The 14,733-nt window shown below is 34.5% G+C and overlaps 1 protein-coding gene across 1 annotated transcript in view; it reads right to left on the reverse strand.

The window, feature by feature from the left end:
- The window catches only part of TEX11 (testis expressed 11), a 292,291-nt gene that overhangs the window by 103,509 nt on the left and 174,049 nt on the right, over window positions 1-14,733 (reverse strand). The window contains exon 14 of the mRNA XM_005593879.3: window positions 12,912-13,049. Within this exon, the coding sequence (XP_005593936.2) occupies window positions 12,912-13,049 (138 nt within the window). The remainder of the gene's footprint in view (window positions 1-12,911; window positions 13,050-14,733) is intronic.

The following is a 14,733-nucleotide window of genomic DNA, read 5'->3' on the forward strand; positions in this document are numbered from 1 at the left end:
TTATTTTTAAACACTAACAAACCAAACCAAACCGAAAACAAGAAAGGGAGCTCTGTGAAGTAGTAACACTTTCTAAATGTCTACCTTTTTATAAGTTAAGGAAAACTAATTTCACATCAAAATGAGAAATAGTAAAGCTTTAAGGTAAATACTCTAAAAAGTTGTTTAAAAAAAAAAAAAAGGCAGCAGCAGCAAAGTATCCCCATAGAAAATGAAAGCATGTCACAAAAATGTGCTTAAAAAAAGGTCAAAATCATAACTGACTATTTCAAAATGAGCTAAACACATTTAAAAATGATACAAGATATGAAAGATCAACATAAATAAGAATTAGAGGCGGGGCATGGTGACTCACACCTGCAATCCCAACACTTTGGGAGACTGAGGAGGGCGGATCACCTGAGGTCAGGAGCTCTGCCTGGCCAGCCTGGCCAACATGATGAAACCTCATCTCTACAAAAATACAAAAATTAGCCAGGCATGATGGCGGGTGCCTGTAATCCCAGCTACTCGGGAGGCTGAGGGAGGAGAATTGCTTGAACCTGGGAGGCGGAGGTTGCAGTGAGCCGAGATAGCACCACTGCACTCCAGCCTGGGCAACAGAGCGAGACTCAGTCTCAAACAAACAAACAAACAAACAAACAAAACCATAGTAATAATTAGAAAAACTCAGAAATGAGGTGGTAGAGCTAAGGAAAATATTAGAAGTAAAAGAAGTAATTTCAGAAATGAAGACTAACAAGAAGAAAGTCAAAAGTAAATAAATACAGCCAATAATGCCAAAAGAGACTAAAAGTCAAAAAGAAGAAAAAATTTGAAGTTAAGAAGGAATGAAGATAATGTATATTTTACCACAGTAAAAGATAAACACTAAAAAATCAAGATACCCAAAGTGATCTACAGATTCAATGTAATCCCTGTGACAATTCCAAGGGCATTTTTTTTCCATAAATACAAAAACCCATCCTAAAATTCATATGAAGTTTCAAGGGATCCTGATTTCAAGACTTAGCTATGAAGATATAGTAATCAAAACAGTATAGTACTGAGATAAGGACTGACATATAGACCAATGGAATGTAATAGAGAGCCCAGAAATAAACCCTCACATATATGGTGAAATGGTTTTTGACAAGGGTTCCCAAACTATTCAATGGGAAAAGGACAGTCTTTTCAACAAATGGTGCTGGGAAACCAGGATATCCACATGCAAAAGAAAGAAATTGGATCTTTACCTTATATCACACATAAAAATTAACTCAACATGGATTAAAGGTGTAAACATAAGAGCTAAAACTACACAAGTCTTAGAAGAAAACACATGCGAAAATCTTCATGACATTGGATTTGGAAATGATTTGGATATGACACCCAAAGCACAGTCGGCAAAAGAAAAATCAGATAAATGGGCCTCATCAAAAATTTTTAAAAATCTACTGCTCTTCAAAAGACACTAAGAAAAAGACAACCCACAGAATGTGAAAACATATTTGCTAGTCATATTTTGGTAAGGGGTTAATATCTGAAATATATAAATAATTCCTACAACTCAACCACTATAAAATACAAACCCCAATTAAAAATGGGCAAAGGACTTCAACAGGCGTTTCTCCAAAGAAGATACACAAATGGCCAATAAGCACATGAAAATATGTTCAACATCACTGGTCATTAGGGAAATGCAAATCAAAAACACAATAAGCGAACACTTCAAACCCATGAAGATGGCTTTTGTCAAAAAACTTAAAAATAGTAAGTGTTGACCAGGATGTGGAGAAATTGGAATACTTGTGTATTACTGGTGGGAATGTAAAATGGTACAACCATTGTGGAAAAAAGTATGATGATTGTTCAAAATGCTAAACATAGAATTACCGTATGATCCAAAGATTATATTATTAGGTAAATACTAAAAAAAACCCTGAAAGCAGGAACTCAAAAAGATACTTGTAATATCTATGTTCGTAGAAGTATTTACTCATAATAGCCAAAATGTCAAAGCAACCCAAGTGTCTGTGGTACAGTTATGTGTCACTTAACAACAAGGGTACATTCTGAGAAATGTGCCATTAGGCAATTTCATCTTTGTGCGAACACCGTAGTGTACTTACACAAACTTAGATGGTATAGCCTACTATACACGACTATATGGTATAGCCCATTGCTCCTAGGCTACAAATCTCTACAGCATGTGACTGTACTGAATACTGTAGGCAATTTTAATGGTAAGTATTTGTATATCCAAACATATCTAAACCTAGAAAAAGTACAGTACATATAGAGTATAAAAGATAAAAAATGGTACACCTGTATAGGGTACTTACATGAATGGAGCTTGTAGTACTGGAAGTTGCTCTGGGTAAGTTAGTGAGTGGTGAGTGAATGCGAAGGCCTAGGATATTACTGTATACTACTATAGACTTTATAAACACTGTATACTTAGGCTACGCTCAATTTATAAAATGATATTTTTCTTTCTTCAATAATGTAGTTTACTGTAACTTTATTTATTTATTTATTTATTTTAATTATACTTTATGTTCTAGGGTACGTGCACAACGTGCAGGTTTGATACATATGTATACATGTGCCATGTTCGTGTGCTGCACCCATTAACTCGTCATTTACATTAACTTTATAAACTTTTTAACATTTAAAAAACTTTTTGAGTATTTTGTAATAACACCGAGCTTAAAATACAAACATTGTGCAGTTATACAAAAATATTTCCTTTTTATATCCTTATTCTATAAGATTTTTGATTTTTAACATTTTAAAATCTTTTTTGACTTTTCAAACTTTTTTGTTAAAAACTAAGACATGAGCAAACACATTAGTCTAGACCTACACAGGGTCAGGATCATCAGTATCACTGTCTTCTACCTCCACATCTTGTCCCACTGGAAAGTCCTCAGGGGCAATAACATGCATGGAACTGTCACTTACTATGATAATGCCTTCTTCTGGAATACTTCCTGAAGGACCTGTCTGAGGCTGTTTTATGGTTAATTTTGTTTTATGTGCTCTAAAATAGCAATAAAAGGTTGGGCGTGGTGGCTCACACCTGTAATCCCAACACTTTGGGAGGCCAAGATGGGAGGATCACCTGAGGTCAGGAGTTTAAGACCAGCCTGGCCAACATGGTGAAATCTCGTCTCTACTAAAAATACAAAAAGTATCCGGGTGTGGTGGTACATGCCTGCGATCCCAGCTACTTGGGAGGCTGAAGCAGGAGAATCACTTGAACTCAGGAGGTGAAGGTTGCAGTGAGCTGAGATTGTACCACTGAGACTCCGTTTCAAAAAATAAAAGAAAATAAAACAAAATAGCAATAAAATATAGTATAGCAAGTACTAGGTGATAGGAATTTTTCATCTCCATTATAATCTTATGGGACTACTGTTGTATATGTGTTCCATCATTGACTAAAATGTTATATGGCACGTGACTGTATATACATACAATGAAATATTATTCAACCTTAAAAAAGAAGGAAATCCTGACACATGTTGCAACATGGATGAACCTTGAGGACAATTTGCTAAGCCAGACACAAAAGAACAAATACTACATGATCCAATTTATATTAAGTACTTACAATAGTCAAGATCATAGAGACAGAACATAGAATGGTAGTTTCCAGGGACTAGGGGGAGGGGAAATGGGGAATTTTTATTTAAAGGGTATAGTGTTTCAGTTTTGCAAGATAAAAAGAGTTCTGAAGACAGATGGTGGTGGTGGTTTTACAACAATGTGCCTGTACTTAATGCCACTGAACTGTATACTTAAAATGGTTAACTGTAAATCACTTTCAGTGGTAAATTTTATGTTATATATATATATTTTACCACAATTGAAAAAAATCAATTGAATTTCTATATGTTAGCAATGAAAAACTGGAAATTGAAATTAATAGACCAAGATCATTTGCAATATCATCAAAAACATAAATTCTTTAGGATAAAGTTAACAAAATATATACAAGATTTTTGTGCTTGAAAACTACAAAATATTGATGAGAGAAATTAAAGAAGACCTAAATAAGTAGAGATCTACACTGTATTAATGGATTGGAATACTTATTAATACTGTTAAGATGTTAACTGTCTCCAAATTGATCTTTAAATTCAATGCAATCTCAATCGAAATTCCAGCAGGCATTTTTGTAGAAGTTGACAAGCTAATTTTAACATTTAAATGAAAATGTAGATAATCTAGAATAGTCAAAATGATTCCAAAAAGGAACAAAGGATTTACACAGCTTAAGTTTTCTACTTACTATAAAACTACAATGATCAAGCGAATGAGGTATTAGCATAAGAATAGATATCTAGAACCAATGAAATATAATACAGTCCAGAAACAGATCCAAACACTTATGACCAATTGATTTTTGACAAAAGTGCCAAGGCAATTCAATGGAGAGAGGATAGTCTTTCAATACTGGCGCTTGAACAACATGATGTCTACATGGAAAAAAAAATGAAACGATCTATTTCTCACACACACACACACACACACACACACACACACACACACACACACTCTTACTTTATTCAAGATAGATCACAGACCTAAACACAAAAGCTAAAAGTATAAAATTTTTAGAAGGAAGCATAGAAGAATTATTTTGCCATTTTGATGTAAGCAGAGATTTCTTAACTAAGACACAATAAGACATAAACCATAAAAGAAAAATATAATAAATTTGATTTCATTAAATGAAAACCCATAACATATCTAGTAGAACAGTTAAAACTTAAAAGATTGGAAATGCCATATGTTGACAAGGATGTAGATGAACTGGCATTCTCATTCATTGCTGGTATGCTGGTAGGTATGTATAATGGTACAGCTGCTTTGGAAAACAGCTTGACAGCTTCTTATAAACTTAAAAATACACTTATCATATGATCCAGCAATTTCATTTCTAGAAACTTTGGTTTCTCCAAAGAGAAACCAAAACAAACACTCACACAAAGACCTGTACTTCAATGTTCATAGTAGCTTTATTCATAATAGCCTCAAACGAAAACAACAAAAATACCCATTAGCAGATGAACAGATAAACAAATTGTGGTATATCCACACAATGGACTACTACTCAGCAATAAAAAAAAAAAAAAAAACTATTGATATATTCAACAACAAGGGTGATTCTCTAAAATTCTAAACTTGAGTGAAAGAAGCCAGATTTTAAAAACAGGTGAAGTACATACCATATAATTCCATTTATATGAAACTCTATGAAAGATAAATCTAACCTATAGTTTTGGAAAGCATGCCAGTCATTGCCTGGGGCTGGGAGTGGAGGTGAGGATCGACTGGGAAGGAACACAAGGAAATCTCTTGGGATAATGGAAGTCTTCTATATCTAGACCATGGTAGTGGGTAAATTTGGGGTATAAATTAGTCAAAATCATCGAACTATACCTAAAATGAATGCATTTTTGTATGTAAGTTATATTTTTATAAATTCATTTTAAAATAAATTAGTAATGCCTTGTAAGGGTTCCTTTAGTTTTAAAATTCAGTGATTAATGAGCCTAGTCCCCCACAAAATCCTCTTTGACTATAATAAATTTTATCAGGTTATACTGATATTTTAGAAAAATGTGGGCAGAAGATACCTCAAAGTTCTCTTAGTCAAAAAATTCTTCTGATGCTTGAATCTCCTCTATAACATTTATACCAAGTCATTCAGTCTTTACTTAAATATATTCAAGAAGAGAGAATTCACTCTATTTTAAGAAAATCCATTTCAGTGTTTTGGTATGTCAAATCATTAGAAAGGGTTTCCTTATGATAATCCAAAATCTCACTCTTTGTAGGTCTCAACCAAGGAAACATTCATGAAATAAATTTAATTTCTTTACTCCCTGACAGTCATTCAAACATTAGAAAAAAGCTATCATGTTCTCCTAAATCTTCCATTTCCCAAGTTTAACATCCACACTTCCTTTAACTGTTCTTCAAATAAGATGGTGTTTAGTGCTCTCACCATCCTGAGTGCCTTCCTCTTGGCACACTTGGGTTTGTCAATATCCTCCTTCATAAGTGGTGCCCCTCAATCCAATACAATACAGATGCTCCTCAACTCATGATGGGGTTACATCCTGATAAACCCATGGTAAACTGAAAATATCCTAAGTAGGAAGTGCATTTTCAACTTATGATGGATTTATCCAGACATAACCCCATGGTAACTTGAGGAGCTTATTGAATGAGTATTGCTTTCATACTATCATAAGATTGATAAATCCTAAATCGAACCCTTGTAAGTCAAGAGCTGTCTATACAGCTGTTCCCTAGTATCTGTAGAGGATTGGTTCCAGGACACCCTCAGATATCACAACCTGCAGATGCTCAAGTTCCTTATAGTAGTTGCATATAACCTACACACATCCTTTTGTATACTTTAAATAATCTCTAGATTACTTACACCTAATACAATGTAAGTGTTCTGTAAATAGTTGTTACACTGTATTGTTTTATATTTGCATTATTTTCTATGTTGTATTGCTATTTTAAAAATTTTTTTTTCTGAATATTTTCAGTCTGTGTTTGATTGAATCTGTACTTCAGATATATTCTAACCAGAGCAGAATAGAGGGTAATTGCCACTTTTTCTCCTTCTATACATTAAATCTCTATTGATTCAACCTAATTTGAGTAAACTTTCTTAGTATTTTTGGCTTATGCAGTGCTTATAGTCAATCAAATGTACAAGTGATTCACATATGCTGCTGTTAAAGCCGTATTTTATCTATTTTGTTCTTGTACAATTGGTTTTGGGGATCCAATTAGAGGATGTTTTGTTGTTTCCTGTTTGTCTTGGTCTTGCTAGAATAGGCTCATCATTTCAACCTATTAAGGTCCCTTAAGATCTGACTCTATCTTCTAACAAATCAGTTACTCTTTTCAGCTTCACATCATATGTACATTCAATCAATATTCACAAATGTCCTCATCTATATAATCCTATTCTAAGTTCATCTGGTATATACCACACAATGATGAGTGATTGAACAGTATTTTATTGTTTTCTAATTATTTTATATATGTAAATATTGTTTCTGCATTAATATTTTAGGCTCACTTACAGAATAGATCATGTCTTCTACTTATTCTATAGTGCTTGGCACAGATTAGACATTCAATATTCGTTGACTTGAAATCTCAATTAGGGTATTTTTACAGTACAGCTGTATCAAATAAGTCACAGCTGACCTTCATCTGATGTTTCTTTAGTGCTTTTTTTTTTTTTTTTTTTTTTTTTTTACATCCATATAGATGCATTTGTGGGAAAGGTACATCTACCTAAGAATTACAAAACAAAACTCAGAATCAGTCAAGCACAAGCTGATGAAGTACAGAGGCCACAGTGCCATCTAGTGAATATCACTAGTTTATGTCTGCTGGTCCCAAGCTCATTTTTGGTCCTATAATAGAAGGGCATGATTTTTTGAACTTTATATGGTAAAGAGAAACAATATATAATCAGCACATGAGACATAACTGTCTTCACTTTAGGTCACATATTCTATGAATAGTCTCATCTTTGTGGCTGTTGTAAGTCTTATGGCCATTCTGTGGTTTAAGAGTGTGGTTCAGTTTTATCAAACTATAGTAGTACTAATGACATTCATGTACCTAAACTGCAGTTGCAAGCTGAGGATGAGACTTCTGTACTGAGCTAAAGAGTATCCAGTTGTGCATTCCCATTAACTTACACAGATTATCACCAAAATAAGTCATTATCCATCTGTCAACTAACATTAAGGTTTTATTATGGTTTGCAGCAAAATCCCAAGGTGTGATAAATTGCTTCTGTATTTAGAACCCAAGTTCATTTCCCTCATCCTTAATCCATTCAAGCCTATGACTTGCACAAACCAAACATTTTTAAATCCTCAAAAATAATATAGCAAAATCATGCTACTGGGCTTAAGGCACTACAAACACCTCAAAGGCAGAGTCGATACCTATGAAACGACATTGTTCAATATTGTCTCATGCAAAGTACTGAAGATATCTGAATGGATAATAGCAATTTAAAAATTTGTATTTATACAATTTAGAAAACAAACCAAAGAAATGATCTATAATTAGCATTGTTATCTCAAAAAGATGTTGCCAAGTGTGTGAGCTAATGAATCTGTAACCTAATCTACTAAAAGATCAGAGGAATCTATTTCCCAACTCCTTTGGCCTGCCTGCCCAAATTAACTTCTGACCTATGATTCAATATTTCATTTTAAATCAAAATAAAATGTGTTCTCCTCACCCTCAAAAGATAAAAGAGCTGAGCTGGAGAAAGTTATAGTGGGATGATTTTTAATAATACAATCCCATTCAGTTCTGATAATCAAAGAGCACTCACAGATCTTAATCACTATTAATTTCCAATTATGCATAGTAGCAAGGACAGAAATAGCATGAGGAAATGGAATTCCTTTATCAGAGGAAGTTGATTGACAGGTATTTATTGAGTCTCTATAACTAATTTTAATGTAATGAGCATCTACTATGCATTAGGCACTATGCTGGGTACAAGGGCAAATAAAGATAAGATATGGTCTCTATCCTCAAGGAGGTGACTGACAGTCCAATAGATGACTAAGACAGGTATAGAAATAACTAAAATATAATGCAGAAAGTAAGTATCTGGGGATAAACAGAACTGTTACAAAGTCTTGGAGGAAAGGCAAGACAAGGAAATTTCCTCAGGAAGCTAAGAATGTCATTAAGAGTTAGGCTTTGAAAAAGGGAATTTTAAGCTAGGCTTTGAAAAGGGAATTTTTAGGTATGCAGGAAAGAGGTAATTTGCAATCAAGAAGCATGAAAAAAGATACTGAGGTAGAAAACATAGATCATGGCTAAGAAGCAGCAAGTACTCCAGTTGAGGACAAACATAGTATACAAGGAAATAAAACAGAAACAGTTTCCATGAAAGTAGGTTGTTATAAACCCAGGAAGCCCCTTGGATTATGTCTCCTGACATGAGTCTACTTCCCTTTGACTTTCTGCTATGTTTTGATCCAGCACAAAAGCCCTCACCAGAAGCCAAGCAAATGCCGGCACCATGGCCCTTGAACTTCCCAGCCTGCAGAATCATGAGCTTAAATAAACCTATTTTCTTTATAAATTACTCAGTCTTAGGTATTCTATTATACCAACACGAAACAGACTAAGACACCACTACTTCCCTGATCACATCTCCTAATTGCCCTAATGTTCCCTCGGCTCTAGCCACAGTGGTCTCTTTGCCATTCTTTAAATACCCTAGGGCCTTTGCAGTTGTTATTCCCTCCGTCTGGAATGCTCTTTTTCCTCAGGTCTCTACTTAAAAACAATCTTCTCAGTGAGGACTTCCCTGACCACTCTATCTAAAATTTCAACCATTCACCCTCCTCCAAAACATTTAATGTCACCCTTTCCTGCTTAGTTTTCTCCTTAGCACTTATCAATATTTAATATACAGGAGTCAACAAACTATAGCCTTTGGGCAAAATCTGGCCCACCATATTTTTTGTACAGTTCATAAGTTAAGAACAATTTTACATTTTAAGTGACTGAAATAAATCAAAAGAATCATATTTTATGACACATGAAAATTACATGAAATTCAAATTTCAGTATTCCAAAATACAGTTTTATTGGAACACAGCCATACCAATTTGATTACATACTGTCTATGGCTACTTTCAAGGCACAACAACAGAGGTGATTAGTTTCAACACAGACTGTATGGCCTGCAAAACCTGAAATATTTACTGTGGTTCTTTACAGAAAGTTTGTTGACCCCTATAATATAACATAATACTTATTTATCTTTTTATTGTTTGCCTCTCCCAGTGAAAAATAATGGGGACAGCAGTATTTGTCCATGTGGATAAAGGTTTTTATATATTTTATTCATTACTATATCCCCAGTGCCTACAACAGTACTTAACACATAGGAGACAATAAATAAATATTTTTTAATGAATGAACACTAAAAAATATAGACAGTACTTTTGGATTAGAAAGTTTGGCAACAAAAAGAAGGATACAGAACTGAAATTTGAGGAGGATTACAAAGTTGAAGGAAGATTTTTGGATAAAGAAGACTTCAAGGTAATTATATTAACAGGAGAAAGAAACAGTAGGCCGGGCGCAGTGGCTCACGCCTGTAATCCCAGCACTTTGAGAGACCGAGGTGGGCAGGTCATGAGGTCAGGAGTTCGAGACCAGACTGGCCAACATGGTGAAACCCTGTCTCTACTAAAAATACAAAAAATTAGCCAGGCATGGTGGCCCATGCCTGTAATCCCAGCTACTCGGGAGGCTGAGACAGGAGAATCACTTGAGCTCGGGAGGTGGAGGTTGCAGTGAGCTGTGATAGCACCATTGCACGCCAGCCTAGGCAACAAGAGTGAGACTCCGTCTCAAAAAATAAATAAATAAATAAATAAAAGAAAGAAAATAAAAGAAACAGTAGAGAATGATAGAGAATTATTAAACAGCTAGGGTTGAGATCTGTAGATTAAGGTCCCCAGACAAAGTTACTTCTTTCTCGTAGGTAAGAGAAAAGAAAGGATGGGTGAAGAGGTGAGAAACTGATGAAGTTCATGTCAGTGGCTACAAGCTCAGCAAATCACACAATAAGGTCTTTTGCTGCAACAAAGGAGAAAGCATGGGTGCTTAAGGCAGAAAAAGATGTTTTGGAATTATCACTGTGGGGAATGTGATTAAAAACTCAACAAGAGTCAGTATTGACTACCTAGCTGGAAAAACATGAAATTTTAGCAGATCCAATAAACATGGTTTCATAAATTTTCCCAACAAAGCTCAAGCAGCTCAAAGGAAGGAGTGAAGAAAGACAATGAAAGTTAACAAAGGTCAGACACTGGTGAGGTGGGATTATTAAAATATGATGGACTGTGTATTTTTTTCATCTTTCTGTCTGTCCTAGTGCATAAGAGGATATTCATTGCATATGGAGGGTATCCAATCAATGTCTGCTAAATTCAAGACAAGAAGGATGAAATGGAGAAATATACTGACAGTAATCAACAAAGTTACCTTGAACATATTCAAAATATCCTTTGGCTTCACCACTAATCTGGCCATAAATGATACAGTTACATATTGAGTACACATCATTAAAATACGCCTGGTTTACTGTTCTCCTATTCTTCCTAACCTCACTATTAATACCACTTGAATTTCCAGTTATAAACTCAGCCCTATACTAGGCTCTAGGACCAAACTTGACATTAGAAGAGATGTAAGTAGCATTGCTTCAAGTCTCAGAAAACTGTATCTAGTCAACTTGTATTCCTCTTCTGATCACTGCTTCCCTGTTTGGCTCTATGCAGGGGCTATGCTCTTAAAAACAGTCTCATATCCTGGTCCTTTTAGGTTTGGAGATCTGCTTTGCTCTTTCTAGTATGTCTGCACACACTCCCAATCCTCAAAGATTTGTGTACTGTCTCAGAGTCCAAATCTCTGTGATTGAAACCCTGTTCCCTGCTGTTATATTTATGTGATGTCAACCACCTGTGTGCTTGACTTAGAGAATATTTCCAACATTTAGATTTCTCTCATTGCCATGCTCTGCTTATCTGCCCATTAGGATACCATGATGTCAGCTGCTTGGGTGAGTTGAAGGCAACTATACCTTGTTCGTCTCTGTAACCTCAGAGCCTAGCACAATGTCTGGTACTGTGTTCTTTCTTTCTTTCCTGACTGGCTGATTAGATATCCTCCCTTGGCCTGTAAATGCACCCATTCCCCAACTAGCATGTCTACATCCAGATATAGGTCCTTCCCAAGCTGCCTGGCTCACTGTGTCATAAATCATGGAAGTTATAAAAGCTCTGTGATTGCCTTCTTTATTGGTCTTTAAGTAAACAGTAGGCAACTACCTTTCTGAAACAGTGCTGTCCTGTGCAGAATTAGGTAACAAAATCTACATGATCATCTTCCTTTTAGATCTTAAACTGTAGGTAACTATTTTCTGAAACAGTTAAATGCTAGCCTGTGCAACACTATGATGAATTAAGCAACATTTCAAGTTCTCTTCCAGGGCTGTGAATTTATAACATATAAACTAAATAGCAAATATTTTCTTGAAAGAAAATCTAAAGTATTTAACTCAGATAAACAATCCTTCAAAAATAAACCTTCAAAGAAAATATCTGGAATCATTACCCTTAATCAACTAGGTGAACAAAGGTTAGACCTGTCATTTAAAACTTGAAAGGCAACAAAAACCTTTATATTTCATTTGGGTCCACACTTGTCTTTCCAGCTCTTTGTCCTTCCAAGAACCAATACCCCTCATTATGTGTATACCGTATGATACCCAAAGGAAGAAATGTCCTAATTGCTTTGGAAAGTATTTACTTTCTATCTTTAAACAAGCTTTTATCTTCTTTACCTTCTAGAATTTTTGTCCTGATAAGAAATCAGTTAAAGAACATTTTCTAGGGTGGCTGGAAAGGCAAGAGATAACCTAGAAAGTGAAAGAATGGCCACTTCATCCAAGTATTTGGTCTCAATGAATGCTTGACAAAAATGTGTACTTCAAAATTTAGTTTGCTGCAAAGGACAATATTACAGATGGTTAGTAGCAGATAACTTTGTTCAGGAGTTCCAATGGTATATTACCTTTCAGAATAGGGTGTGAAAAATAAAGGGTAAGTAATAGAATTAATAGTATTCCAAAGTCTCTCTTTCTTTGGGAAGTTTCACTCAATGTTTTCAGTATGAAAATCAAGAAAATGTCAATTTGACCTTGTTCTATTTAAGGGAACTCTCAAACATCCTAAACTAACAGCCAAGAAGTCACAGTAGGGCATTTATCTCTCTGCCACTGCACATAAGAACATTTGCTACCTCTGAAAATAGATAAATCAAAGGACCTTATCAAGTTGTTGCAAATTCAGGTAACAGCAAGCCATGTTCCTCTGCAGCTTGGCGAAGTCCAGATCCATTTCATCAGGTGAATAAAACCTCAGAGAATAATAGTACCATTGTAGAGCATCAGCGTAATTTTGTACCTAAAGTTTAAAAAGAAACAACAAAATCACAGCGATGTTGCTACCCTACCTTTCCCAAGTCACCTCTAGAAACAAATAAAAGATGCTGTTGGTTTCTTTTTTAGGCAACCAAAACACAATATCCTTTATACTGGGTTCTAAGTGCATTTTGTTATCAGTCTTTGCCAACATAAGTTTTAGATAAAGTGGCAATCAATATTCTTTCTTTTTCCTACACATTAGAAATTTCACGCATAGGATGAAGACTCTAAGAGTGTAGTGAACCACCCCAGAAAACTTAAAATATATTTTAAAAGTTATTAAAACAACAACGATAAAAATTTTGAAAGAGAACACCCATAATTCACCGTGTTAATGTAGCTATTTTCATTTATCTATGTTCAATTTTAACTTTATTCTTTTGTATATTTACCTAGTTGTAATCATAGCTTATATAGAATTTCATGTACTATTCTTTCCATTTAATTTTGTTTTGTACATATTAATCTATGTTGCTATGTAGTCTTCACAGTAATCAATTTTAAGAGATACATAACATTTAATCAAATATATAATGATTTTCTTAATGTTAGCTAGTTAGTGAATTTGCAGGGTTTTTACTATTGTAATTGATTCTGCTGTATTTTTATACAAAAGTACTTTTTTCTCTTGAGTAACTTTAAAATTTTCAATGGTAAGAAGCTAGCTAGGGAAAATCTGATAGAAATAACCTGGATAATTATTTCTTAATCTAAGAAAACTGAGACTGCTTATAAACCAAGGTAAGGTAAATGACTCCCTCGTACCCTATCAAGAAGCTTCATATTTTCCAATTAAGAATAGGAGCCATTAGGACCTTCAAAGAACAAAACATCCTCTTCAACTAGAAATAATTGTCCTGAATAGGTAAAACACTGCCTTTGACTATTACATTAGTCATAGTAGATTAGAAACATGTCATATTAGAAATAGTCAATTAGAACTAAGACTACATTCCTCTCCAGTGTTGGAAGTGGATGTTTTAAGAAAATTATTCAGCAAGACTGGAAAATGAGAGGAAAGAAAAATAATCAATAGAAGAATGGGAATTCTGAAGTAGTTCTTCACCTATTAAGCAAAAAAATAAAGGCTTTCTAAAAGAAAATACGAGTATCATTCTATCTTGCAGTGCCTAACCATAAGGCCTAGGTCTCTACATGCTCTTATAAGGGATTCTCTTTCCTTCTCTTGGGTCTAATTCTTTGTTTCTCAAACTTTGTTCCCTTTTTTCTCTTCACATCTTTCTCCTATAAAACCTACCATAACATTTTTTGGAAAACAGTTTTATTGAGGTACAATTGACATACAAAACGCTATGCATATTTAAACTGTACAATTATATATATATATATAGCTAAAACCATCAACACAGTCAAGGGAGTGAACACATCCATCACAACCAAGTTTTCTTTGTAATCCCTCAATCCAGCTCATTCTGTTCTCTCATCCCCCAAGCAATTATGGATATGCTTTCTGTAACTATTAATTTTTATTTTATAGGCTTTTGTAGAATTCAATCATCTAATATGTAATAATACTTTTTTGCCTGGCTCCTTTCACTCAGCAAAACAGTTTCTAGATTTATCCCCATTATTGCATCTATCAATAGTTCATTCCTTTTCATTGCTGAGTAGTATTTCATTGAAGGATATACCAGTTTGTTTAT

The sequence above is a fragment of the Macaca fascicularis genome, chromosome X (assembly GCF_037993035.2).
Source record: "Macaca fascicularis isolate 582-1 chromosome X, T2T-MFA8v1.1".
Classification (NCBI taxonomy): domain Eukaryota; kingdom Metazoa; phylum Chordata; class Mammalia; order Primates; family Cercopithecidae; genus Macaca; species Macaca fascicularis.